This window comes from Esox lucius, chromosome 15 (genome assembly GCF_011004845.1).
Source record: "Esox lucius isolate fEsoLuc1 chromosome 15, fEsoLuc1.pri, whole genome shotgun sequence".
Lineage (NCBI taxonomy): Eukaryota > Metazoa > Chordata > Actinopteri > Esociformes > Esocidae > Esox > Esox lucius.
The window spans coordinates 6,646,206-6,672,081 of NC_047583.1; the positions used below are offsets into that span (position 1 = coordinate 6,646,206).

Below are 25,876 nucleotides of genomic sequence, written 5' to 3' on the forward strand. Positions count from 1 at the left end.
AGGTTACTAGAACGTGTCCAATACATGTCTGACAGCCTTTATTGATGGAACAAACTAACAAGTGAACAATCTGTTTTCAAACTATCTGCTTAAGTGCGATTGCATAGAATGTTTCTAAATATACGCTGCCAACCCTAAAATGCAATACTGCTCGACTGCATTGCAACGATCCTACGCTTCTAGATTCTGATTGTATAAAAATCATCATAATTATATTGTCTTCTCGGTCTTTTGTTGTCTGCTCTCTACACGGAACCGGAGTTGTTTTTTAATATCATCATAATAATATTGTGATTATATCATATATTTTTCCTCTCACAAGTCTTGTATGAGCACTGACTACTGCTGATCTTAAAAGTGCTGTATGATGAAATTATTTTATGATTGATTTTGTGATTGTGAGTTATTTTTATTCTCATTATTGTTATTCCGAGAGTTTGGATTTTAAATCAATCACTATGTGGCTCAAGTAAGGATTTCTCGTGTTTTTTCTAGGGTTTTGTGTACTTATTGATTTCATTAGTTCAAAATGACAACACTTTATGCCTAGTGCTAAATGTATACCAACATTTTTGTGATAGAATAATATGTCAAAATTGAGCGCTCTGTTTAATATGAGTTGCCTGGACTGCCAGAAATCTGACCCATTGACCCCACCCAACTGGTATTTTATCTTCAGTTGTTGGTCTGAAGGGAATTTGTATCATCTCAAAAGTCTTGTCTTCAGCCAATGAAAGATAGTTCAGTTGGATTATATTCAGGAAAGTCAAGACTCCAATAAACAGAAGGGTAGCTTAGTGCTTAGAGCTTCTGACCAGTAACCAGATTCGATTGAATCACCAAACCCCCACGGTTAAAGAAATAATTTCTAATGATGTTCCAAAATGTTGTTTTTGTTAAGCCTAATGTTTGATCTCTGTCTCTGATAGATGTTTTTCTGTGCCATAATGGCTCCCTTTCATTTCAAGGCCGTTTGTTCCTTATGTTGACAGGCGCCAGTAGCATACAGTAAAGGTAATGCCCGTAATCAAGGCCAGCCACCTAACTCTGTTATGCCTACTCAGGTGATGTGACAGACACACCTGACTAACCAGTAACACTCGTCCAGCCAATTAAAGTGTTGTCATTTCTAAATCATGAAACACTATACTAAACGCTATGTACACAGATATTCTCAAATAACATTTGTGAATCTAACCTCGAGGAATTTCTTTAAAGGTGCACTCCAGTCACGTGATCGCCCCTCTGAAAGTACCAAGCTCCTTGAAAAACACACTGTTCTAAAACCCACTGTTTTTACCTTGGGTCACATTGTTTCAATGTGACCTCGTCCTGTCTCGGACAGATCGCCATCAATCACAATCTCAATCCGACTGAGTTCCAGGGTTCCAGCAGGCGATTTGTGGAGAGGGTTGCACTGCTCCCTCTGTCTCTATCTTGTCTTCTAAACTAATGTGTGCTTTGCAAGTTGGCACTTTTTAGCTGGGAAGTGATTTCAGATTGATTATCATGTGACTTTGGTCATCCATTCATTTTAAATGCAAAAAACATTTGGAGTGAACAGCCAAAAGAAAAGAAAAATGCTTCACTGTGTCAGAATTGCAGAGGGCACTGTAAAATCAAACCGACACAAGGTCTTCCTTTCCTTGTTTCAGATGAGGGATACTTCTGCTCCTGGTTACTCCTCCACCACTATGCGGTGAACAACCGGGGCTAACCCATTGACCCTGAGGTGACCACGTTGTCTTGATCACTACTCTCAGCAGGAGGGGGCAGATATGCACCCATACGGCTGTGACCCAGGGACCTCGCTGCGGGAGCTCTTTAGGTTCTTCACCCGGTGCCTGCAGGGTGGGGAGTGGGAGCTGTCCGCGGCCTGTGTTCCTCAGCTGGGAGAGGCTGGAGGAGAGGTGTCGCGCCGCCTACGGGACATAATTAAGGCCATCATCACACACCCTCACCTGCTACCGTGAGTTAGGCTGTATAACTTGAGGAGAGGGGTGACAGGCGGCAGGGCTTTAGTTGGTTTTCACTTCACTGTAGCAAAACCTTTGCTTTGGTACAACATTTTTGAATGAGAACTAGCTTTTCTTACTGGACGTCTTCAGTCCCCTCCCGTCACCCTGTTTCAGGTGTATTTTTTGTTGTTGTCATCACACAGTTCTGGTTACTTTCCCTTTAGTTGGGAGTTCTGCTTTTTTTAATAGCCTATATAAAAGTCTTGTTAATGACATGGTCTTTGGTGTGGTATAGATGGAAGAGTGTTGGCAGCCCCCACAGACTAGCCTGGTTCTGGCTTCAGGTTCTGGAGAAGTGGACCAAGAAAGAGGTACACTGTTGTCTGTTAAATGCAGTTTCCCCATCCTACATGTCTTTGGGTCTAAACAATCAGTCAATCCGAACATTAATTAATGATTCAACCAGTCAGTTAATTACACAACCACAATATCAGTAAACCAGTAAGTCAATCACACAACCACTATGTCAATAGACCAGTACGTTAATCACACAACCACTATGTCAATAGACCAGTACGTTAATCACACAACCACTATGTCAATAGACCAGTACGTTAATCACACAACCACTATGTCAATAGACCAGTACGTTAATCACACAACCACTATGTCAATAGACCAGTACGTTAATCACACAACCACTATGTCAATAGACCAGTACGTTAATCACACAACCACTATGTCAATAGACCAGTACGTTAATCACACAACCACTATGTCAATAGACCAGTACGTTAATCACACAACCACTATGTCAATAGACCAGTACGTTAATCACAACCACTATGTCAATAGACCAGTACGTTAATCACACAACCACTATGTCAATAAACCAGTTGGGGATATTCTGTTGTGCAGGTGTCTAGGTCGGTCAGGAGAGAACTGGAGTTTCTACTCCTCCTAGAGGAGCTGGGAGAGGAGGTGCCAGATACAACGCTCCAGGTCTTTAAACACATGGATAACCCTGTTGAAATTACAATACAGCACGAGTTTGTACGATTTATAGACTGTAGATTTCAGACCAGAGATTACAGCTGTTCTTAGAAAACCAGAACTTCCATAATCTTTAGAACAGAAACAGGGTTTTAGTAAGTTTGTTTAATATCCTTGGAAATGGCCTTTAGTATCGCTCTAATCCCCAGGGGCTCCATCAGGCCTTCCAGACCACCCAGTCGGAGGAGAGAAAGGCCCCAGGGGAATCACCAGAAACCGGAGATGCTCTGAGTCCAAGGATTGAGTCCTGTCTCCAGGCGTTGTTGGAGAACAAGAGACCCAGACTGGCCCTGGCTCTGATACGCTTCCTGGAGGACCACCCTGGAGCCAGTAAAACCAAGGGACACAGCCTACAGGTAGGGCCAACCTTATTTTTCTAATTTAAAAATCTTTCATCTATTTTCAGATATAACATTCCTGGTTTTATGTTCTGAAATCAGTTGCGTTGTTATGATGATGATTTATTTATTACAGGACACATTCATTAGATATCTGATTGAGAGGCTGGAGGGCCAGAGGCCTGGGACGGAGCCCCGGCCGGAGAAGGTGGATGGCTGGGCAGAGGAGTTGTGTACAGTCCTGGCCCTGATGCCCTGGAGGCCTGAGCGAGGCGGAGGTCAGCTGGAGGCGCTGTGCGAGGCCCTGTGGAGGGCGAGAGAGGGCTGCCTGCGAGAGGAGAGGGTCCTTAGCTCCATGCTCCGCCCCAACTGCCACGCCCTCCTCTCCCTCTACTCCTCCACCGCCCTGAGGCTGGACAGAGACCGTCTGCTGAGACAAACCCCCGGCGCGCAAGGTGAGTCGATGCGACGTGAGCCTTGTACTCTGTTCAGCAGACATGTCATCTTCAGGTTCTGGCTGATAAGAGACAGGACCAGGCCGACTTAAGGGGGAGATAAAGCTTTTACCGCTTAGATTTGGGTTGTTTAGCGCAGGTGTTCCCAACCTGGTTATTAGTACCTCTTGAGGAATTATCACAGGAGGTTATTGAGAAGAATTATGACTCAATTATGACGTGAAGCGGGACTTCAGGACTACTACACGCTAAACAAAATTTAGTTGGTGATACAGCAAAGGGAAAAAGGTGGGAGCGAGTAAATGTGTGACTGGTTTATTGCGAGGCACACATGACTGGGGTTGTTCGTGTTTCTTCATACTTCTGCTTCTGTGGTTGATTTGTGGAGCATTGGCTTTGCCCATTTCTTGCTGATTATCAGGACATTTGCTTGTGATGATGTGACTAACCTAGTCTCTTGATATTGTGTCAGGAGATACAATATCAGTTTCTTTGCCAACCATGTTTAAACACACAATTAGCTCACTTTGTGTTTTCAGAGGAATGGAATCAGTCAATATATTACACTCTGAATGATTAGGGCGTCTGCTGTCTTCAGCATCTCATTCCTGTCCATTCTTCCCTCCATTCCTCTCCATGATTCCACTGTCCCTCCATCCCAGTGGATCTTTCCGAAGCAGAGAGATTGCTCCTGGGCTTGTGTTGTCATAGTGATCGTCGCTCCGTCTGGAAAACCATCTACTTTGAGTGCCTCAGCAGCGGGAAACACTTCCTGGAACAAGCCCTGGTGAGTGCGTAGTGCTGCAGGGGGAACAGGTCCTGGTGAGTGCGTAGTGCTGCAGGCGGAACAGGTCCTGGTGAGTGCGTAGTGTTGCAGACAGAACAGGTCCTGGTGAGTGCGTAGTGCTGCAGACGGAACAGGTCCTGGTGAGTGCGTAGTGCTGCAGACGGAACAGGTCCTACTATTAAACATTCAGTCTCATTCCCGGGTAAAAGTATTCTTTACATGCATTCACACAGGTCACGACACAAATGGGTTTTAGGTACAAAGGAACAAAGTACAACCGGAGGTACAAACAACAGGGCAGACTTGTTGTTAACAATATGTGGTTCTAGCTTCAACCCCTGTACACACATACTGTTGTACAAAAGTTAGACTGGTGAACAAAGGCTCTGGGGGTGTAAAAACTTGTGGTCACTGTTGAGCTGTCTGTGGTGGCTTCTTCAGTCCCACAGGAAGGTGGAAGACCTCTGTAGGCATGCGCTCAGGAGAGGTGTGACTCGCTGGTAGAGTACTGGTAAATACACAATGGGTTCTCACTGGTAAGGATTCTTAGTCTTAGAATCACACGTTATGACATGGTGTTTTCCTGAGCGGGTCGTCAAAACCTCACGGCTTTCCCCCTGGCCTATCATAGTTTTTGAGTTGCCATCGAGTGTCCGTTTTATCCAGTTAAACCGTGTAGTCGTGGTGTTTTCTGTGTGACAGGCTGTCAAGTATTTCATGCGGCAAGTAGGGTATTTGGGTCATTCAACCAGTGTACTTAGTTATTTTCGATAGAGTCCTTGTTAGCTTGTGAATAGCTAGTAACTTCTCTTCCTGTGGCCCAATCAGACAGAGCACTCAAAGCAGAAACACAACATCGCCTCAGTCATGACACCCCCCCCCCCCCCAGGTGACTGCTCTGGACCTGGTGAAGCGGGAGGAGTTCTCCAGACTCAAGGACCTTCTGAAGGGAGAGTTCCAGCCTCTGTCACGCCTCCTGCTACTCCTGGGGTGGAGCCATTGTCAAAGCCTGGCCTCTGCTCAAACCCTGCTGCACCTCCTTCACCATGACCAGGTGAGGCGGCTCTGGGAACAGTTTAGCATTTTCTCCCCCCGGTAATGGTTATGGTTGGGGTTGGGGCAGGGGAAGCCCTTCCAAGATCTAGGATTATCGGAGGATTTCCCCAAAAGTTTGAGGCAGACAGAAGGACCTAGTAATTATCGTTTTTTCTTCCGGGCAGCCTTGTCTAACACTAACGCTGTGACCGAACAACTATCTGAGTTCACTCACATGATCAGCGGCCTTAACTAAATAAGGATGTGAATGGGAATATTGTCTGTCCTCTCTGCCCTGTTTATTAGTCATGTCTGAAAATGTCTTACAGAATCCATTAGGGCCAAGCGTCTTGCTTAATGGCACATCAATCCCTTTTGACCTTGTGGACTTTCGGCCCCTTTCCCCAGGCGCCGGCCAATGACTGTGTTCTTCGGGAGTTTGCCAAGGTTCTGTCCTCTCAGTTGGGAGTGCTGGAGTGGTGCGCTAAGAACAACCCGTGAGTACCACGGTTTTCCCTTCACCCCAGACTGGCCATGCGTACTACACTTCAATTTATGGCCATTTAAATAAATAAAAGCTATGTGTGCGTGCGTGTGTGTGTGCAGTGCGATCCCCAGGGAGGCGCTCCTTGGTCAGCTACACACCCTGGACAGTCACTCTGCTCTGCATGTCCTCCACTCCCTGACCCCTCTGGCTCGCTGTGAGGAAAGCAGGGTTCTGGACCTTCTCAACACTCTTCCCAAACCCACCACGGCAGGTCAGGGTCACCTATCGCCTCTCTGAAGGGTTGGGCTCAATTCCCTTTTTTTATTCCGACAACTGTGAGGTGAAAAAGGGATCTGAGATTCTGCTTCTGTGATTCAGTTCTGTCCCCGCCCCCCTGTGTAGAGTCCGGTGAGCTGGCGGACAGCCCTACGGTGCAGCGGAACCTGGTTCTGTACAGGGGATTCTGTGCGATGAAGTATGCCCTCTACGCCCTGTGTGTCAATGCTCACAAGTACAGCGGCTGTTCTGACTGTGTCGCTACGAATTCCTGGGGCCAGCACCCAGAGAAGTGCCCGAGCCAGCACCCGGAGAAGGACCCGAGCCAGCACCCGGAGAAGTGCTCGAGCCAGCACCCGGAGAAGGACCCGAGCCAGCACCCGGAGAAGGACCCGAGCCAGCACCCGGAGAAGGACCCGAGCCAGCACCCGGAGAAGGACCCGAGCCAGCACCCGGAGAAGGACCCGAGCCAGCACCCGGAGAAGGACCCGAGCCAGCACCCGGAGAAGGACCCGAGCCAGGCCTCTGCTACCTCAGAAGGTACTCCAGTACTGAAGTGGCTCTGACATGCCCCCTTGCACCAATGAGCAAATTTTTCAAGTGCATAGGGCGGAGTGGTTGAGTCGAGTACACTACAGTGTAGGGAAGAGAATTGAGAAGTGGTTTTGGTTTAAAGGCTGAAATGCGAAGGACACCTAAAGAAAAACACCAACACCGTTTTCAATTGCAGGTTCCTACTCGACATGAATAGAAAGGAAACAGAATAGTATTGGCATGAGTCACTGGAAAATGTGAAGTTACACTTCTAACTACTAACAGAACATCACCGTCAGCAATATCCGTCCTATTCCTTCTTGAGAGCCGAGTTGTGTTATAATGTAAAGCGGAGAAGTATCAGTGTCACTCCTCATTTCTTTCAGTAGGTATCTTCGCCTGACATTTCCTTCGTGTTTTTGCTTTCACTTCCTCCCATAGCCTTCTACTTTAAGGCTCTGTGTGAAGAGAATGGCAGGGTTACTGTCTGCGCTGTCAGTCTGTAACATTTCAGGTCATAAAGTCCCTTTTGCATTGCCAGTTATCACAAAGTGTTTATACAGATACAGATTTTCCAAACAATTAACCGCAAAGAGCAAGCATTAGTGTGTTCAACCAGAGCAGCTAGAAAAACACCTTAGAGACAGGAACCTTGGAAGAAACCTAGAGAAGATCCAGGCTCTGAGCGGTGGCTGGTACATGACCTTTAAAGACCACATGGTTCATGATTTATATTTATATTAGATTGTGGCCAGTGGGTCAATAAATCCCAACAGGAACAGGTAAGTTGTCCAGTCCTGGTTATTATTGCTGACAATATTCCCCTCTCCAGCTCTCTTTAAATTCAAATAGATTTGGTGAGATGGTAGTATGTCCTTTTGGCCAAAGCGTACTCTGTCTCAAACTGTCTCTGTCTGTCTGTCTCTCTCCCTCTGTCTCAAACTGTCTGTCTCTCTTGGTCGGTCTATCTATCTATCTAGACTGTCCTCCCTGGTTCCAGCACTGCCTGTTTGAGTGTCAGATGTATTTGGAGGCAGTACCTGCCATGTACCGGCTGGAGCTCCTGGAGAATATCTTCTCCCTGCTGTTTCTGTCCAGCGCCGACTTCACCCTCCGCCACAACCAGGTGCCTGCAGCTAGCACAGAACCCACTGGCCAGCCAGAACACACTGTGGAGGGCAGTGGAGCGGGACCGGAGAGCTCAGCCAGTCTGGGTGGAAGAGGAGAAGAGGACCAAAGCAAAGGGAACCAGCATCAACCCCCTGGTGTCCCCTCGCCAGCGCCCCTGCCAAGGCACCTGGATCTCAGCCACCTGACGGCAGGCTGCCGGGGCTTCCTGGTGGATCTGGCGGCCATGGGGGGCTTCCTGCGGTTGCTGAGGGAGAGCCTGGAGGGGTTGGTGGTGGTGGGCCAGCGGGCGGGGCAGGAGGAGGGCCGGGCGCTGGCGGGCGAGGCCGAGGTGGCGGAGAGCCTGGGCTGCTCTGTGACGGCGGAGACGTTCGGCGCTCGGCTCCAGAGGCTGTCCAAGAGGACCGCAGAGGCCCAGTGGAGGCTGCAGATCGTCACCTCCAACCAGGCCAGAGGCAACCGTGAGTGACCCCTAGTAACCCTGACGTATAACCTGTTCAGACTCTGATTCTGCGTAGAGGTTAACTGCCAAACACACTGTGAGATCAGGAGGGGACCCGTGTTTGGTCGGCGAGTGACTTGGATGACTGCCGTGTGTGATTTTGGTTTGCTTGGTGCTGCTCGGTTCTTCCATAGCCTCCGATGGCCTGCCACAGCGACAGGCGTCCAGAGTGGTGAGTCCGACCGCCGGGCTAAAACGCAGCGGTACCGGTGTCCGGAGGGGGAGGAGGTCTGGTCGGAACCACTCTGACGGGCCTGCATCGGCAGAGCCGCACGATCCGGACGTCAGCGCCAGCGCCTCAGGTAACAGACGAACAATGTGCTGTTAAACCGTTAGAGATGCCCTCAGACAAGGACGTTCACCAGAATAAATTCTGAACATGTACGATTAGTCCATGCCTATATTGCTTGGAGGAAGTTAGTACACCTCCTGTGAATATTTTAATTGTTTGACATATGGATATTTGGCCTTCATTTCAACACTATTGAAAGGTAGTCTAATTCATAAAAACACTGAAACGTTGTATTTTCATCGCAGCAACCGCCAAAGGCGTGTTTTCTATTTTGCCTGGCTATTTTAATGTGATGTCGCTGTGCCCTGTCCTAGATGGAGGTGGCGGGGAAGCAGGCCGGACAGACTGGGAGGTGTGCCCCCATGGGGATCCTCATAGCTGGGTGATTCCTGCCATGCTGTCCCCCCCGGACTCCCTGCTCATGGCCTGCATCCGCCGGGAGAACTACATGGAGGCCCGCCAGGTTAACCACACTGGGCTAAAGGCCCGGAACCAGCCCTAATACACCGATAGACACCAGCGGCCACACACACACAAAATACTAATCCCGTGGCCTCTGACCTCTGTGTTCAGGTGTCCCTGATGTTCGGCCTGGAGGGGTCTCTGTGCTGTGCGGAGCTGGTCTTCATGGAGCGCTACCGGCAGGTTCTGGAGGAGCTGGCTCGTGTGGAGCGGAAGATGGACACCCGCGCGTTGTCTTCGTCCTCGTCCTCCGAGGGCCTGGGGGCGTCTGCCGCGCCGATGCCCAGCCCGGGGCGGAGCCGCCTGGGGAGTAGTGGGCGGTCCACTCTGCAGGCCATCGAGAGCGCCGCGGCTGCCGGTACATTTGAATCGTTTTACGAAACCGTCCTCGTCACGAGAGGCTCCTAGTCAGGACAGTCGGTGAAAGCGTCACACGCGCTGCCCGGGGGGTTTACCGGTACCGTTTGGTCCCCTTTGTCGGCGCCAGCGTATCTCACTGCAAACGCCTCGCCGTCTCAGCCTCACACGGCTGTTTGGTCCCCTTTACTTGGTGGGAATGTCCTTGTGGTCGTATCCTCTCCACCGTAGCGCCTTCCTCCTTCAGGGGTGGCCTCCTGCGTCTCCAATTCTGTTCTCCTGCGTCTCCGAGTCTGTTCTCCTGCGTCTCCGATTCTGTTCTCCTGCGTCTCCGAGTCTGTTCCATTTGTAGTCCTGTCTGTTCTGCTGCGGTCAGACACTGACCCATCTGTATCTCTGCTAGGCATGGCCTTTTACTCTCTCTCCGACGTGGCTGACCGCCTCCTGTCCACCCCGGCTCGTCCCGTCCCGTCGCTTGAGGAGGGCTACTGGCTGGGCCGCTGCGTCCCTGACCCCCCGGGGACCGGCCTCCTGCACCCCCTCCTGGAGGAGCTCAGCCCCCCTGCCATGGCTGCCTTCGACCTGGCCTGCTGCCACTGCCAGCTCTGGAAGACCTCCAGACAGCTGCTGGACACCGCAGAGAGACGCCTCCTCAGCAGCCTGGAGGGACGAGGTCTGTGGGCTGTGGCGGGGTAATGTAGCGGGGGCAGGGTAATGTGTTAGGTGGGGGTAATGTCGTGCGCCCCCCCCCCCAACATCAGGACTGACTGTGGATCTCTTTCTTTCTGCAGGCCTAATAATGGATTCTAAGGTTACTCACTCCGAGGGGATCCGGGGGTTTCCTGCAGTGCTCCAGCAGATCAGTAAGATCCTCAGCCACGCTGCCAGCAGCAACAAGGGAGCAGCAAAGACAGGTCAGTGCATGTCTGTCCGTGCAAAGCTGAGTCAAGTTCACGTCCGGAGATCGGGGACTGATGGGACATGGTCAGAGGTTGACGTGTTGGAACTGGGATGGTTGACGCCTGGTTCCTGCTGGTTCCCTCTGTGATCTGGTCTCTGTAGAAGCAGCTGTGGAGGACCATGCGCCGTCCAGTCCGTTTGGCTGCTGCATTCAGGAAGTGCTGCTCTCCTGCCACCCTGGGCTGAGTGAGGAGGGCATCGCTGCCAGGCTGAGCCTGGCACAGCGCCTGGAGACCACGCTGCAGACCCTGGCCACCGCAACAGACACTGCAGGTCAGCTAACGTACGCCGCAGGTCAGCTACTTATGGACACTAGGTCTTAGCTACAGACACCACAACTGGGGTTAACGGACAGTGAAGCAAGCATAAGTGTGAGGGTCAGGGGTTAATGGTAATATTAGGAAGACTGCATAAAATGTCTTGTGTTCCTGTAGTGGATGTCCGTGCTGGCGGATCACTCCTAGCTGCCCTGGTAGAGCAGGCCGGTCTGAAACAGTCGGAGCTGGACTCCCACCCTGTCCGCTCCTCCATGAAGCAGCTCCTGTGTTCCCTGGACCAGATGTGTCCCTTTGAGCCTCAGAACGCCCCCTGCAGGCCGGACTATGTTAGGAGCTTCCTGGACTATGTCAACACGCTGGCCTCTGTGTTAGTTCGCAGTCTGGCTTCTGGGGGTGAGCAGTTTTCCTTATGGGACTTGTAATGTGATTGTGCATGCACTGCTATGAATTACATGGAATAAAAGCTGTAAATGGTGCATGTTAACCAACGATGGAAAACCTATTATCTCCAAGCTGGAAATGTTTTGTTAAAAAAAAGAATTTTGTCGGCCCTAGATTCGCTCCCTCCAACGTTTTTGCACACTAGGACAGCAGAATACATTACGAGCAGACCTTTTTTATAACTGAGACGCTGTGGCTGATCGTTAAAGCCATTTCCCCTGACGTGGTTTTGATGGTTCTGTTAAATCTCTCTCTGTGTCTGTCCGTGTCTGTCCCGTCAGACCAGGGAGGGGAAGTTAAATTGGGGAACCCTCTCCTGGTGCTCCTCCAGGCTCCATCCCAGCTGCTCTCCTACCTGCTGTTTGACAGACAGGTGTCTCCAGACAGGTAGCTGCACCGGTCCTCCTCCTTCCTTCCAGCATAACATGTATCCGTCATACCCATTTGCTGTTTGTTTTGGGAATGGGCACTTTTCATTTTACACTGTCTTTCGTGCACCATTCCACTAACGTCCGTTCCTCCCTCTGTTCCCCTCTGTCTCTATGATGTATGCCGTTGCACTAATGTCTGTTCCTCCCTCTGTTCCCCTCTGTCTCTATGATGTATGCCGTTGCACTAATGTCTGTTCCTCCCTCTGTTCCCCTCTGTCTCTATGATGTATGCCGTTGCACCTACATCTGTTCCTCCCTCTGTTCCCCTCTGTCTCTATGATCTATGCCGTTGCACTAATGTCTGTTCCTCTCTCTGTTCCCCTCTGTCTCTATGATGTATGCTGTTCCACTAACATCCGTTCCTCCCTCTGTTCCCCTGTCTCTATGATGTATGTCGTTCCACTAACAACCATTCCTGCCTCTGTTCCTCTCTCTTCAGGATGTTGGCTCTGTTGCAGCAGGAGGGTATCCACCTGAGTGTCCAGCAGGTCATCGTTCAGCACTGCTGTGAGTCTCTGCCCGTCTGGGACTGGAGCACCCGTTCGGGGATGGAGGCTAGCCCTGGTGCTTGCCCAGCGAGCCGGGCTGATCCCGGCGGGCCGGGACAAGGACCGACCCGACCGGAAGGGGCATTCGGGGTGGACAGCCTGGCAGCCCTGCTCCAATATCATGCCCACAAACACATGCCAATGCTAGGCAACGCTGAGCCCACGTCCCCTGCTCCGCTCAGCTCCGAATCTGAATCCCCGTTGGAAGATGCCCGACCAACCACGCCTCCAATCATCATCTCCAGTTCTCCTCCTTCGCCTTCGAGAACAGCCTCCTACTTTTCCCCCACCTCCTCTTTTCTCCTCACCACATCAGCCCTGGCATTCCTCAAGTCCTGCTCCCCCCTCGTAGCCACCCTGGTGTGTCTTTGTGCCAGTCGGGGGGGCGCGTCCCGGATGCAGCCGTCCGGTTGGTTGGTTTTCCGGGGCGCGACGCGCAAAGACAACACGCTGGACGGTGAGCAGGTCTCCCGGGAGGGGGACGTCCTGCTCCGGGAATTCCCCATCCTGAGGGCCTACCTTCAGGTCATGGCTCAGCCTGTCCTGGGAACACCTCTGGGGGCCGGGGAGGAGTCCACAGGGACCGTGGGAGGGGGAGGTAAGATAATGTAGCAGTTGTGGTCTGTTGTTTTGTTGCTGGTTTTGATAAATCCATCAGTTGTTGATGTCGGACAACTTCATTTTAAAATGGGTTTGTCAACATTTACTGTGCTTTAAATGGTTTAAAGGCAGTTCAATGGATGAAGTGTCTGTCTGTCTGTGTCTGTCTGTCTGTGTCTGTCTGTGTCTGTCTGTCTGTGTCTGTCTGTGTCTGTCTGTCTGTCTGTCTGTCTGTCTGTCTGTGTCTGTCTGTCTGTCTGTCTGTGTCTGTCTGTCTGTCTGTGTCTGTCTGTGTGTGTGTGTGTCTGTGTGTGTGTGTGTCTGTGTGTGTGTGTGTCTGTGTCTGTGTGTGTCTGTGTGTGTCTGTGTGTGTCTGTGTGTGTCTGTGTGTGTCTGTGTGTGTAGGTCTTGGAGCGTCTCTCTGTGGGAAGCCCCTGGCAGGTCTTCTCCTCTCGGGCCCTCAGGAGCCAGCTGCCCAGGCGGTGGCGGCAGAGGCCTTCCAGGAGGCCCTCGCCTCCAGAGACCTGACCAGAGCTCTAAACTTGTTGGAGTTGTACGGGCAGGGCTGCAGCCAGGAGGGTGCGCTGCGGGATCAGCTTCTGGCCTGGTCCGCTCTGGAAGGTTAGTTTCCCACTGGGTTCAGATCTGGGGTGAGTTTCCCACTGGGTTCAGATCTGGGATGAGTTTGTGTTGTCTGCCTGGGGGTTGTTGTCTGCTGGGTCAACATTTTGGAGACCATGTGATTTGGTTCTCTTCTCTCATTCTCACTCACTCACTCTTGCCATTGCTCCGTCCCTCTCCAGATGATGATGACCGTACAGATCAGTTGTTCCGAGTGCAGGACCCCAGTCTGAGGGCTCGTGTGGCCCTTCAGGGCCTGCAACGGTGGCCCCTGGGTCCCGCTCTGGATCTGCTGGAGTTCTGCCTCAGTCACTCCAACATGGAGGCCTCACTCAGGGGACAGCTGGAGCTCAGGAAGAGAGAGCTAGACATCTATCAACAGGTAGTTCTCATTCCGCTTTTCAGGACTGGATAAAAGCTGGGACTCTATGATTTACCACGGCTGTCTTTACCACAGCACTATTTCAGCATAAAACGTCACATTTTATGGGGTCTGTATTTCAAGTGAGCCAAATCATCTTGTGTAGTATCACTTTTGCCGTAGCAATGTCTAGCGCTTTACCGAAAGATGGCAAAATGACATATTATCAACCTCCCTGCCCAGATGCTGAGCATGCAGCCTGCGTTACCGTGGGCGACCTGGCAGGAGCTGAAGGCCGAATCTGAAAGAGACCCTGAGTCCGTCTTGTCCAGGATGTTGGAGGCCAGGGTATGCCATGCGATACATTAATGAGCCTTTATACTATCAGTCTTTATTACTTTTATAGTACACACATCTTCTCCTTGTTCATTATTTGTTAAGAGCATTCTTGGTGTGACGTCTCCGAGAGTTTCTTAAGAAGATCTATGATTTATGTTAGCAGTAGAGACTAATACGTTGTGTCTCTGTATGTAGGAGTATTCTCTGTGCGCCCAGTGGGTGGTGCTGTATCCTGTATCCGATCAGCTTAGACTGCAGCTACAGACTGAACATCTGCTACACCTGCTGGAGAAGGGACTGATGGACGACGCTTTCCAGGTATGAGGCTCAGACTGGCTACCATGGGGACCGAAGCCCGGGTACCATGGGACCGAAGCCCGGTTACCATGGGGACCGAAGCCCGGTTACCATGGGGACCGAAGCCCGGTTACCATGGGGACCGAAGCCCGGTTACCATGGGGACCGAAACCCGGGTACCATGGGGACCGAAACCCGGGTACCATTAGCTGTCGTGATGATATTTTCTAGGGTCAGATTCAAAGTGGTTGTATCAGTACTCATATCGGACCTGCTATAGGGATCAGTATGAGTGGTTTCACATCCCCTGGGGAACCTACATGAGACACATTCTCCAATTCTTTATATGAGTGGTTTCACATCCCCTGGGGAACCTCCATGAGACACATTCTCCAATTCTTTATATGAGTGGTTTCACATCCCCTGGGGAACCTCCATGAGACACATTCTCCAATTCTTTATATGAGTGGTTTCACATCCCCTGGGGAACCTCCATGAGACACGTTCTCCAATTCTTTATATTAGTGGTTTCACATCCCCTGGGGAACCTCCATGAGACACATTCTCCAATTCTTTATATTAGTGGTTTCACATCCCCTGGGGAACCTCAATGAGACACGTTCTCCAATTATTTCTAGTGTTGTATAGCTAGTAGTTTTACACATTTCTAATGCTTTGTCTTCGTCCTTTATTTCAATTTGTCCTATTTCATCCAAAAACATTAAGTCAAATCCTATCATTAATCTTACTCAGAATTGCATTACCATCTCGATGTGCCAGGCACACCACCACCTCAGGGCCCTTCCATGGTGCTTTGCCTGTAACAGGGAGAACATCAAGGGCTTTGAATTTCCTCTTGGACCGCTTGGTTTGGTTCCTCAGTGACAGTACATTCTTGAGTTCTCCCGGTGTCCCTGGCCCACCACAGTAGCTCAGTGCTCCTACTCAAACCAGACTTATACTGTTAGCTTTTGAGTTGTGTTGCTTGGGACCTCATCTTGTTTTGGTGACGCTGATTGGCTCAGCTCCTGGATGGCCTATCAGATCTGGGCCTGGAGGTGTGTGAGGGGGCTCTGGACCGCCGGCCCGGATTGGCTGCCTGCCACTTCCTGGCCGACTACCTCACACTGCACTTCCAGAGCCAGATGTCCCCCGCCCGGCGACGCCACATTTATAATCTGCACCTGGGGTCGAAGGTCAGTGTGTCTGATTCTCTTCCATATATCTGTGCGATCTAGAACTTTAGATAGTCTCTCTTTTTGTATAACTTAGAATTATATATCCTAACTCTCTCACTGAGTCTCTAAACAGGACTACTGCTCACCCCTCTCTCACTCCTCCCCTGCAGATCCTCCTGACGCTCCCCCCAGCCTCCAGGGAGGACTACTTTTCCCTCCTCTCTGAGCCACTGTTGTTGCTGGAGCAGCTCCTGATGAACCTGAAGGTACCACCCCAAATATTGTCATTGGAAGATTGTTTTATAGTGGCGATATGTTGTGTGTGTATATATACATAGACTCAAGCATTTGACCTGTTGTATTGTATTGTGCTAAGTCAGTGTTCTGGTTGGCTTGGGCTGTCTAGCTATATATGTTTATTTCTTGTTATTACTTTAGTATTCAAGCACTGTAGCAGTTGAATGTGTTATTGTATTTATGTAGGTGGATTGGGCTGTCGTAGCAGTAAGGACACTTCAGAACCTGCTACTGGGCCAGGAGGCCGGCTTCACCACCCAGGACATCGACAAGCTGCTCTCCAGCTATGCCTCCAAGGCCCTGGACTTCCCCTATGCTGCCAGTGAGAGGTCTCGCTCTGGTCAGTAACACACACGCATGTCCCCAGTGAAAGGATATCGCTAAAGCATGTCACTTCCTTTTTTACTTCAGTGGTGGCATGCAAAGTTGCTTTTATCCTGAAGAGGAAACGACACCTAATTCTACCCGTTTGCATTTTTGCGCTATATGCAGTTGTAACTTTTTGGCTGTGGAATCAATAATTATCATTCACAGAATGTTTAAATCACCCTCATTGTTTCTGCAAAGCCATGGACAAATCGTGACATTGCAGACAAAAACCAAAACCAGGAATTACTGCTGCTATAAATTAAATACAAATGTATTCATTGATACAGTATGAGGGCCTAGAAAGATTCTCGCCATTTATTCTGTCCATGAGAACCTGTCCACCAGAGAACTCCTCCAACGTAATTGAATTTGTCCACCAGCGAACTCCTCCAACGTTATTGAATTTGTCCACCAGAGAACTCCTCCAACGTTATTGAATTTGTCCACCAGAGAACTCCTCCAACGTAATTGAATTTGTGCACCAGAGATCTCCTCTGCCGTAGTTGAATTTGTGCACCAGAGATCTCCTCTGCCGTAGTTGAATTTGTCCACCAGAGAACTCCTCCAACGTGGTTGCTAGAATTGTTTGAGAAGAAAATCTCTGGGGCTGCAGTAAGGTGCAGGTCAGCGTTTCTTGATGAATGAGTGACTGTCCGACCTCTCTTCCTGTTTCCCTAGACTCAGTCATCAGTCTACACAACCACTCCCATTGTAAGTCTGTTAACATTCCTGAGCTCCAGCTGTGCCCGGTCCTCTTTGGGATTGTGTTGGCACCAAATGGTTGCCGGGGCATCTCCCCTAAATGGGTGTGGCTGCACATTGGTGGTGGGGACAGTGGAATATATCTTTACTATGTAAACACTGGTTCCATTTCCCCTTATAATGTCAATATATCTAAAACAAATGTTTTTAAACCTGACTGGCTTAATGGTGTTTACATATGCATTCTGTGATTTATAAAAAATTTTGTCCGGTGGTTGTAAATGTGGGCCCAGTTGAGCAAAAACATGTCCCAAAGAATAGTTCTGTCGTGTTTGTCCATATGCATGTCATGCCTTCAGAACCACTTACGTAAGCTTGGAATGTTTTGGCTACATGTGCTATGATAGTGATACATAAAGATCAGGTACATATATCATTACACATCCAGACCAAATTTAGGAGATTTAAAAGATTTCCCAGAATGCACCTGTAATATGTAATTGTTTTCCATCGACTTAAAACAAGTTGCTCTTTTAATGGATCATTTGTTTCTAATGGCCATAAGATACCTCAGGGTTTTTTGCATATTACTAATCACACATTTCACTTACACTTTTGAAATTACAGCGTAAACACTTTGCTTTCTATCTCGTTCTCCAGAATCTGTGATCCTCGGGATTGAAAATAAATGTAACTGCCTGTTTCTCCCCAGACTCTTTGATCAGTCTCCAGGATGACCAGAGTCCTGCCCAGGACAGCTGTCCCTCCACTCCTTCTAGAATTGAAACACCTCCGCCTGCAGCAGGTCTGAGGTCATTCTATTGTAGTCCGCTCTTTTAATCTGTTGCGTTATACTTGTTTCTGTATTCTGCTGTACTCTATTTCCTATAGTTCCCAGAATGCCCTTTACCCACTGGTCTAACCAAATACTTTCTGAATTTAACGATGATCCGTCCTCTAAATGCAGGTAGCGGCCTTTTGCACACCTCATCCTCCAGTGTGTCCCTGGACAGAGGGTCGACCGGCAAGAGGGCCCAGGGCCCCCCGACTCCGTTCCGTCCTCCAGACAAACCCCCGGGTCGTAAAGACTGGGTCCCAGATGCCCAGCAGAACGTCTGCATGGTCTGCCAGCGAGAGAGGTTCACTATGGTAAGTTACAGACTTTCGTCTCGTTCTGTTGCATATTTCTTCCTTCAAAGACATTTTTGCCTGTCTACAGTTAGGTTGTTTGGGCTCTAGGCCTGTCTACAGTTAGGTTGTTTGGGCTCTAGGCCTGTCTACAGTTAGGTTGTTTGGGCTCTAGGCCTGTCTACTTTGAGGCACTTTGGGCTCTGGGCCTGTCTACTGTAAGGCTCTTTGTCATCTAGGCCCGTCTACTGTTAGTCTCTTTGTCTTCTAGGCCTGTCTACTCTGAGGCTCTTTGGGCTCTATGCAGCTGACACATTGTTTCCTGTGTGTAACTGCCTCTGCCTCCATCCCCTGTCCCCCACCAGTTCAACCGGCGGCACCACTGCCGACGCTGTGGCCGCCTTGTGTGCCACGCCTGCTCCGACCACAGGATGGCGGTAGAGGGCTGCACTGAGGAGGAGCCGGAGGTGCGCGTCTGTGACCAGTGCCACAGCTTCTACCACGCTGAGTAAGACCCCACACTGCTCTATGGTCGTAGCTAGATGCCGTACAGCTGCACACACATGTGGCGCATTGTCCAATCCAGTTGTATGGCTTACTTACCTAATATTCCTAGCCTGTTATTTTAATTGGCCCTAACCAGCTCTGAATAGTTATTACGGTCAGAAACTGACTTCATCCTATTGGATTGTAATAGCTGATGTTTTTTTCCTTTAGCCTCTTTGTGTGTTGTCTGAGCTATGAATCAGAATGTATTGATCTCAGTTGCAATGTATACTAGATTCTGACACTGTTTTCACAGCTCTTTTTTTCACTGTGATCCATCACTGTTTTGTACATTCGCCTGAGCTAAGTAGCTATACTTGATAGTTTTCTATCTTGTTTGTGTCTCCTCATAGTTCTGATAACGAGCTGGAACAGGCTGAAGGTACAGATGTTATTATCTTTTAGGGGTGTTATCTTTTAGGGGTGTTATTATCATATAGGGATGTTATTATCACACAGGGATGTAATGATATAAAGATTTTATTGTCATATATAGATGTAATTTTCTTATGAAGATGCACATCCATGACAGACATTAGTTTGAATGTCTTCCTCCACATACTTACTCGGATTCTTCAGAATGGGGAGAACATTCTGACCATGTGCCAGGGTTAGTCAGCTGGCTAGTTGATCACAGTTCTGCCCAGAATTACAATCTGACTGTAATCCTTGGATATTGTGTCTTCTTTCTCTCACTCATTAACTGTGTCCTTCCCATCCAGTGGCAGGAAGTCCAGGGTCTGCTGAGGGAGAATTAGACGGGATGATCTTTATCCCGGAGATTCCTCAGCGTCAGTTTCACCTCAGCACCAATCCCGCAGAAAACCTACAGATACAGACACAGTTCTACTATGAACAGGTCTGGGACCAGCTCCGCCCAGTCAACTGTACCACCAACCCCATGTCAACTGTACCACTAACCCCCTGTCAACTGTACCACTAACCCCCTGTCAACTGTACCACTAACCCCCTGTCAACTGTACCACTAACCCCCGGTCAAATGTACCACTAACCCCCGGTCAACTGTACCACTAACCCCCGGTCAAATGTACCACTAACCCCCGGTCAACTGTACCACTAACCCCCGGTCAACTGTACCACTAACCCCCGGTCAACTGTACCACTAACCCCCTGTCAACTGTACCACCAACCCCCTGTCAACTGTACCACCAACCCCCTGTCAACTGTACCACCAACCCCCTGTCAACTGTACCACCAACCCCCTGTCCTATGTACCACTAACCCCCTGTCAACTGGACCACCAACATAATGCACTAACTCCTTAAAACATTCTTTGACCTGTCAGTTTTCCTTCTGGTCCCATCCAGGCTCCCAGCACATCTCTGTGTGTGGCCATCCTGTCCCTCCACAGTGACCAGACAGCCTGTGGACACCAGCTGATTGGACACTGCCGCTCACTGTCCCGTAAACTAACCAATCCCGAAGTGGATGCCCGCCTCCTTACCGATGTAATGCATCAGTTGCTGTTCAGTGCCAAACTGATGTTTGTTAAGGTGGGGCGGAGTCAGGACCTGGTCCTGTGTGACAGGTGAGAGAGCAGGCCAGACAGAACTTTACCTGCCTACGTTTTCCTCATCTTTTCTTAAAAGGGCAGTTTTCCTTTCATGCTGTTTTATCCTGAATTGATTGCTTGAATGCCTGAGGTTCATTCTTGCTTTTTGTCCTAATAATGTAAAGCACTTTAAATGTCCCTTGTGTATGAAATGTGCTATACATATAAAATTGCCTTGCCTGGTATCCCCCCCCGCCCCTTTCTGTGCCCAATCTCTTCCTCCTTCCTCCATCTCTCCCCCCTCCGCCTCCAGCTACATCAGTAAAGTGGACGTGTTAAAGATCCTGGTGACGGCCAACTACAAGTACATCCCTTCCCTAGACGACATCCTGGAGACGACTGCCGTCACACGGCTACGCAACCAGTTGCTGGAGGCAGAATACTACCAGCTGGCTGTGGAGGTATGACTATCGGAACCGCCAGTCAGCCACCCACCCAGCCAGACTATCGGAACCGCCAGTCAGCCACCCACCCAGCCAGACTAGCGGAACCGCCAGTCAGCCACCCACCCAGCCAGACTAGCAGAACCGCCAGTCAGCCACCCAGCCAGCCAGACTAGCAGAACCGCCAGTCAGCCAGCCAGACTAGCAGAACCGCCAGTCAGCCACCCAGCCAGTCAGCCACCCAGCCAGCCAGACTAGCAGAACCGCCAGTCAGCCAGCCAGACTAGCAGAACCGCCAGTCAGCCACCCAGCCACCCAGCCAGTCAGCAACCCAGCCAGACTAGCGGATCAGCCAGTCAACCACCCAGCCAGTCAGCCACCCAGCCTGCCAGCATCTTTATTGTCTAAGAGAAGACATTGATACTAGGTAATATTACTCATGTGGGGACAAGGTGGTCATCTCTGGTGGGTTTTCTGTGTTCCAGGTGTCTACTAAGAGTGGTCTGGACCCGGGTGGGGTGTGGCAGGCCTGGGGTATGGCCTCCCTCAAGGCCGGAAACCTGCTGGTTGCCAGGGAGAAATTCTCTCGATGTCTGAAGGCACCAGTGGACAAGAACCAGATCAGCCTGGGACCTCGACTACTGCGGGAGATAATCTCTCATCTGGAGAGCACTGTCCGACCCGCACTGGCCAAGGTGAGTTCCACTGTCAGACCCCCACGCTGGCCAAGGTGAGTTCCACTGTCCAACCCACGCTGGCCAAGGTGAGTTCCACTGTCCGACCCGCACTGGCCAAGGTGAGTTCAACCTGGCCAACCCACGCTGGCCAAGGTGAGTTCCACTGTCCAACAGCGTGTTGTTTACTGAGAGAACTGATGAACCCGGGTTTACCTTCCATTCACGTCTCAGGACAAATGCGTCCAGTCTTCACTGTAACTATGTTGTCCCGGCCCAAATGGCGCCGTGGCCCATGTATAGTGCGGTAGACCGGGACCTCTGGCCAACAGTCCACTGTAAAGGGAATAGGGTCCTGTTTGGGACCATACCCATAACGATGAATCTGCTTCGGCTCTTTCATAACGGCCTCTTTCTCCAGATGGCTGACCACCAGGACAGCCTCCTGGCACCAAATGAATGGCCAGGCAGGTTCCCAAATCACACCCTATTCCCAATTTAGGTCACTGGTTTTGCCTGGAGGCCTTGGACTCTGAGTTTTAAACAGTGCCAGACTGTTAGCATGGCCGGAGTACTAAACCCTCCCGACTGGGCCGCTTTAGATTTAATGACACGAGTTCTTTTGGGCAGAAGAGACGTTGAGTTATCGCCTTAGCAACAGTGAGCCTTTATAGCCCCAGCGAATAGGAATGGGTTTGTCTGGATTTAGGGAAGCTGTGTTAAATGGACCGGACTGGATGTGGAGGAGTTACACAACACTGTATTGTCTGAGCGGCCACATGCTGTTATTGTTGATAAAGCATCACTCACTCACTCCCCCTCCCTCCCTCCCCCCCTCCCCCCCTCCCCCTCAGTCCTCTAATGAGGACATCCTGATATCTCTGCGGGAGCTGGAGGATGCTCTGTGTGGGCCCGGGAGGTCGTTTGACGGGCCCGAGGGCGGGTCAGGTCGTGGCGGTGTCCTGTACCAGGAGAGTCTGTATTACCTGTCCAGCTACGGCACACACCTGGCCATCATCTCCTTCCTCATGAGGCACGACAACATGAAGGAGGCCCTGCAGCATCTGCTCACCAAGGTCAGGGGCTAAGGACCCTATTACATGCTGGGGCCTATTAGGCCATGTTACATGCTGGGGCCTATTAGGCCATATTACATGATGGGGCTTATTCATAAAGGGGACACACAGCTTCATGTTCCTCCTAGTCAGAGGCCAACACTTCTCTATCTGCTAGTGGTCCCGTAGCAAAGGCTTCCAACTCCCTCTCTGCGTCCCTCCAGAGGTGTCCTGAGGAGGTGTTCCTGGAGGGTGTCCTGCAGCCCAGCCTGGAGAAGGGTCGGCTGGGCACTCTGCAGGGCTTGTTGGAGACCCTGGACCCGGGCCTGGAGGTCTGTAGCCGGTACCTCATAGCCTCCTGTCACCTCCTGCAGCGACGTGGCCACTTCAACACACTGTACCAGGTCCAGCAGTTCATGATGGTTAGTTACGGTACAGAACCGCTGTGTTGTCGGTGCTCTGCCGAGTTATCGCCACGCAGATCTTTGAGGCCGTCCTCGCAGCTACACGCCCCTCCCTCCTCTCTTACCCTCCTCACCGTCTCTCCTCCCCCTGCTTGTCAGGACCACGTGCGGGCGGCCATGACATGCATCCGTTTCTTCACCCACGGGGCGGTGTCCTACGTGCAGCTCGGGGACCAGCAGAGGTGGCTGGTCCGGGCCAAGGAACACCTCCGGACCTACCTGCAGGAGCAGCAGGGGGGGCGGGGCGGCACTGCCGCCCGGAAGAAGAGCTCCACCAACCCCTTCAGGAAGAAGATGTCTTCCAGTGACGTGTCCAGGTGAGAGACGGAGGCCGGGGGGGAGGGGTCAGTGTAACCAACTACAGTTCGGTGTGGAGGGGGGGCGTGGCGTCAGACGCCACCGCTGTCGTCTGTCATGTGACGCTGTCGTCTCTTCCAGGCATATGAACACCATCGAGCTCCAGTTGGAAGTGACCCGGTTTCTACATCGCTGTGAGATGTCCAGCTCCAAGCATGCCCTCCCCTCGTCCTCCTCCAACTCTCCTCCTACTCTTTTCGGCCCGAGCGCCATGAAGATCGATGTAGCCTGCAAAGTACGCCTGCCCTGCGAGGCTTCTCCTGGAGATAAATACCACCTACATCCCAACTACAACCAGTTTCCTCCCTGTGTAGCTGTGAATTGTTCCACATACACTTCAGTTCACTAGCGTTTACAGATATAAAGCACTAGAAACTATAGAATATAAGACATTCTATTTGTTTTGTTTCTATGTATTTGTTCCAGGTGGCACCCTAATTCCCCCCAACAGTGTGCTACTTCCCCTATAGGCCCCTGTCAAATGTGGAGTACTACTCATTATTACTAGATAATGTAGTAAATGTAATTACCCCTGTCAAGACTGAACAGAATGTGGTTAAGCGATGTGGTCGTACAGTTATGATGACGTTGTGTTATTCCCAGGTGATGTTGGGGGGGAAGAACATAGAAGAGGGCTTTGGAATCGCATACAGAGTCATTCAGGTGAGTTATAACGGTCTTATAGGTAGCAGAGGTCATAAACTCTTTCTTCTGGAGGCATCATCAATTATTTATTTTTGGCCCAGAAAGCCAGAAGGAATGATTCACAGTGTAGACGTGTTCATAGTAAAAGCCATGTGGTTTTACAGAAGAGATACCGTCAGCTGTGCGCATAGGAGCGTGTACGGTGTGTGTGTGTCGTACTCCACCACAGTTACACGTTCCCCAATGGCCATCAATTATTGATCCTTTAAATGTGTTCTTTTGTTAACTTTTGTTAACCCTTTTTCATACTTTATTTTCCCTTGTCTCAGGGATTTCTCCTCTGGTTCAGTGTTTCAGCATTGTCCGCTCTTCCTCCCCCCCCTCAGGACTTCCAGCTGGAGGCACTGGTGGTGTATGTTCGCGCGGGCCAGAGGCTGATGCGCCAGCGGCAGTACGGTGCTGTCCGGCAGCTGTTGAAGTGCGTGGGCGAGTCGGGCACCGGCACCAAGAACGACTGCGACACAATCGTCCTCAGCTGCGTGTCCATCGCAGACAAGGGGCCCAACGATGTAAGTTGGTTACAGCAAATCCTCCAAGACAAGCCGTTCATAAATAAAGCAACCTGTCCATCTTTCAGTCAGTCCGTTTGGCGAAGAGGTCACTGGCACTTCATCAAAACTGTTTAAGCTGTAATTTGAAGTCTTCTGAATGCAATGCAGTGGAAACCACCGATATCAAAATAGAACTTGAATGACCCCACTGTCACAATAAATACATCTTACGGACTTGCCAAATATCCACATGGATTTGATTTGTTAAATTAGCATCAATGATGGCACTGACCTCTTCGCCACATTTCAGTTTACTACTGGCAGCCTTGCTCACCTTGACTGTTTTTCAGAGATGGTTTTAAAGATTTTTGCTGGTCTTGTTGTCTGTACTCAGGCGAAGGAGTTGGAGGGTCTCATTCAGGAAACCAAGAGCACCGAGACCAAGGTCACCACCTCCTCCATTCATGATATATATTAAACAGAATCCAATATAACATACAGTGTAATATACTAGACAATGTCTGTTTATACCCCCCCCCTAAAGGATTATTAGGAACACCTGTTAAATTTCTCATTAATGCAATTATCTAATCAACCAATCACATGGCAGTTGCTTCAATGCATTTAGGGGTGTGGTCCTGGTCAAGACAATCTCCTGAACTCCAAACTGAATGTCAGAATGGGAAAGAAAGGTGATTTAAGCAATTTTGAGCGTGGCATGGTTGTTGGTGGCAGACGGGCCGGTCTGAGTATTTCAAAATCTGCTCACTTACTGGGATTTTCACGCACAACCATTTCTAGGGTTTACAAAGAATGGTGTGAAAAGGGAAAAACATCCAGTATGCGGCAGTCCTGTGGGCGAAAATGCCTTGTTGATGCTAGAGGTCAGAGGAGAATGGGCCAACTGATTCAAGCTGATAGAAGAGCAACTTTGACTGAAATAACCACTCATTACAACCGAGGTATGCAGCAAAGCATTTGTGAAGCCACAACACGCACAACCTTGAGGCGGGTGGGCTACAACAACAGAAGACCCCACCGGGTACCACTCATCTCCACTACAAATAGGAAAAAGAGGCTACAATTTGCACAAGCTCACCAAAATTGGACAGTTGAAGACTGGAAGAATGTTGCCTGGTCTGATGAGTCTCGATTTCTGTTGAGACATTCAGATGGTAGAGTCAGAATTTGGCGTAAACAGAATGAGAACATGGATCCATCATGCCTTGTAACCACTGTGCAGGCTGGTGGTGGTGGTGTATTGGTGTGGGGGATGTTTTCTTGGCACACTTTAGGCCCCTTAGTGCCAATTGGGCATCGTTTAAATGCCACGGCCTACCTGAGCATTATTTCTGACCATGTCCATCCCTTTATGACCACCATGTACCCATCCTCTGATGGCTACTTCCAGCAG

The 25,876-nt window shown here is 50.1% G+C and overlaps 1 protein-coding gene across 6 annotated transcripts in view; it reads left to right on the forward strand.

The window, feature by feature from the left end:
* zfyve26 (zinc finger, FYVE domain containing 26) overlaps positions 1 to 25,876 on the forward strand; it is a 29,039-nt gene that overhangs the window by 333 nt on the left and 2,830 nt on the right. Inside the window, exons 2-44 of one of the 6 annotated variants that reach the window (XM_020054236.3) lie at positions 1,656 to 1,969; positions 2,254 to 2,329; positions 2,877 to 2,960; positions 3,161 to 3,367; positions 3,486 to 3,804; positions 4,467 to 4,591; positions 5,481 to 5,645; positions 6,035 to 6,123; positions 6,233 to 6,384; positions 6,492 to 6,929; positions 7,904 to 8,512; positions 8,688 to 8,855; positions 9,160 to 9,308; positions 9,419 to 9,665; positions 10,068 to 10,337; positions 10,456 to 10,578; positions 10,727 to 10,918; positions 11,059 to 11,295; positions 11,625 to 11,730; positions 12,214 to 12,920; positions 13,328 to 13,543; positions 13,726 to 13,925; positions 14,148 to 14,252; positions 14,439 to 14,561; positions 15,566 to 15,736; positions 15,889 to 15,984; positions 16,202 to 16,355; positions 17,063 to 17,095; positions 17,799 to 17,891; positions 18,054 to 18,235; positions 18,580 to 18,722; positions 19,114 to 19,142; positions 19,483 to 19,619; positions 20,089 to 20,309; positions 20,587 to 20,734; positions 21,202 to 21,411; positions 22,245 to 22,466; positions 22,670 to 22,867; positions 23,009 to 23,226; positions 23,348 to 23,501; positions 23,870 to 23,929; positions 24,298 to 24,480; positions 24,857 to 24,907. In XM_020054236.3, the coding sequence (XP_019909795.3) occupies positions 1,779 to 1,969; positions 2,254 to 2,329; positions 2,877 to 2,960; positions 3,161 to 3,367; positions 3,486 to 3,804; positions 4,467 to 4,591; positions 5,481 to 5,645; positions 6,035 to 6,123; positions 6,233 to 6,384; positions 6,492 to 6,929; positions 7,904 to 8,512; positions 8,688 to 8,855; positions 9,160 to 9,308; positions 9,419 to 9,665; positions 10,068 to 10,337; positions 10,456 to 10,578; positions 10,727 to 10,918; positions 11,059 to 11,295; positions 11,625 to 11,730; positions 12,214 to 12,920; positions 13,328 to 13,543; positions 13,726 to 13,925; positions 14,148 to 14,252; positions 14,439 to 14,561; positions 15,566 to 15,736; positions 15,889 to 15,984; positions 16,202 to 16,355; positions 17,063 to 17,095; positions 17,799 to 17,891; positions 18,054 to 18,235; positions 18,580 to 18,722; positions 19,114 to 19,142; positions 19,483 to 19,619; positions 20,089 to 20,309; positions 20,587 to 20,734; positions 21,202 to 21,411; positions 22,245 to 22,466; positions 22,670 to 22,867; positions 23,009 to 23,226; positions 23,348 to 23,501; positions 23,870 to 23,929; positions 24,298 to 24,480; positions 24,857 to 24,907 (8,001 nt within the window). In that variant the 5' untranslated portion in view covers positions 1,656 to 1,778. The remainder of the gene's footprint in view (positions 1 to 1,655; positions 1,970 to 2,253; positions 2,330 to 2,876; positions 2,961 to 3,160; positions 3,368 to 3,485; positions 3,805 to 4,466; positions 4,592 to 5,480; positions 5,646 to 6,034; positions 6,124 to 6,232; positions 6,385 to 6,491; positions 6,930 to 7,903; positions 8,513 to 8,687; positions 8,856 to 9,159; positions 9,309 to 9,418; positions 9,666 to 10,067; positions 10,338 to 10,455; positions 10,579 to 10,726; positions 10,919 to 11,058; positions 11,296 to 11,624; positions 11,731 to 12,213; positions 12,921 to 13,327; positions 13,544 to 13,725; positions 13,926 to 14,147; positions 14,253 to 14,438; positions 14,562 to 15,565; positions 15,737 to 15,888; positions 15,985 to 16,201; positions 16,356 to 17,062; positions 17,096 to 17,798; positions 17,892 to 18,053; positions 18,236 to 18,579; positions 18,723 to 19,113; positions 19,143 to 19,482; positions 19,620 to 20,088; positions 20,310 to 20,586; positions 20,735 to 21,201; positions 21,412 to 22,244; positions 22,467 to 22,669; positions 22,868 to 23,008; positions 23,227 to 23,347; positions 23,502 to 23,869; positions 23,930 to 24,297; positions 24,481 to 24,856; positions 24,908 to 25,876) is intronic. The other 5 variants (XM_013137575.4, XM_020054238.3, XM_020054237.3 and 2 more) reach the window with 5 other exon arrangements.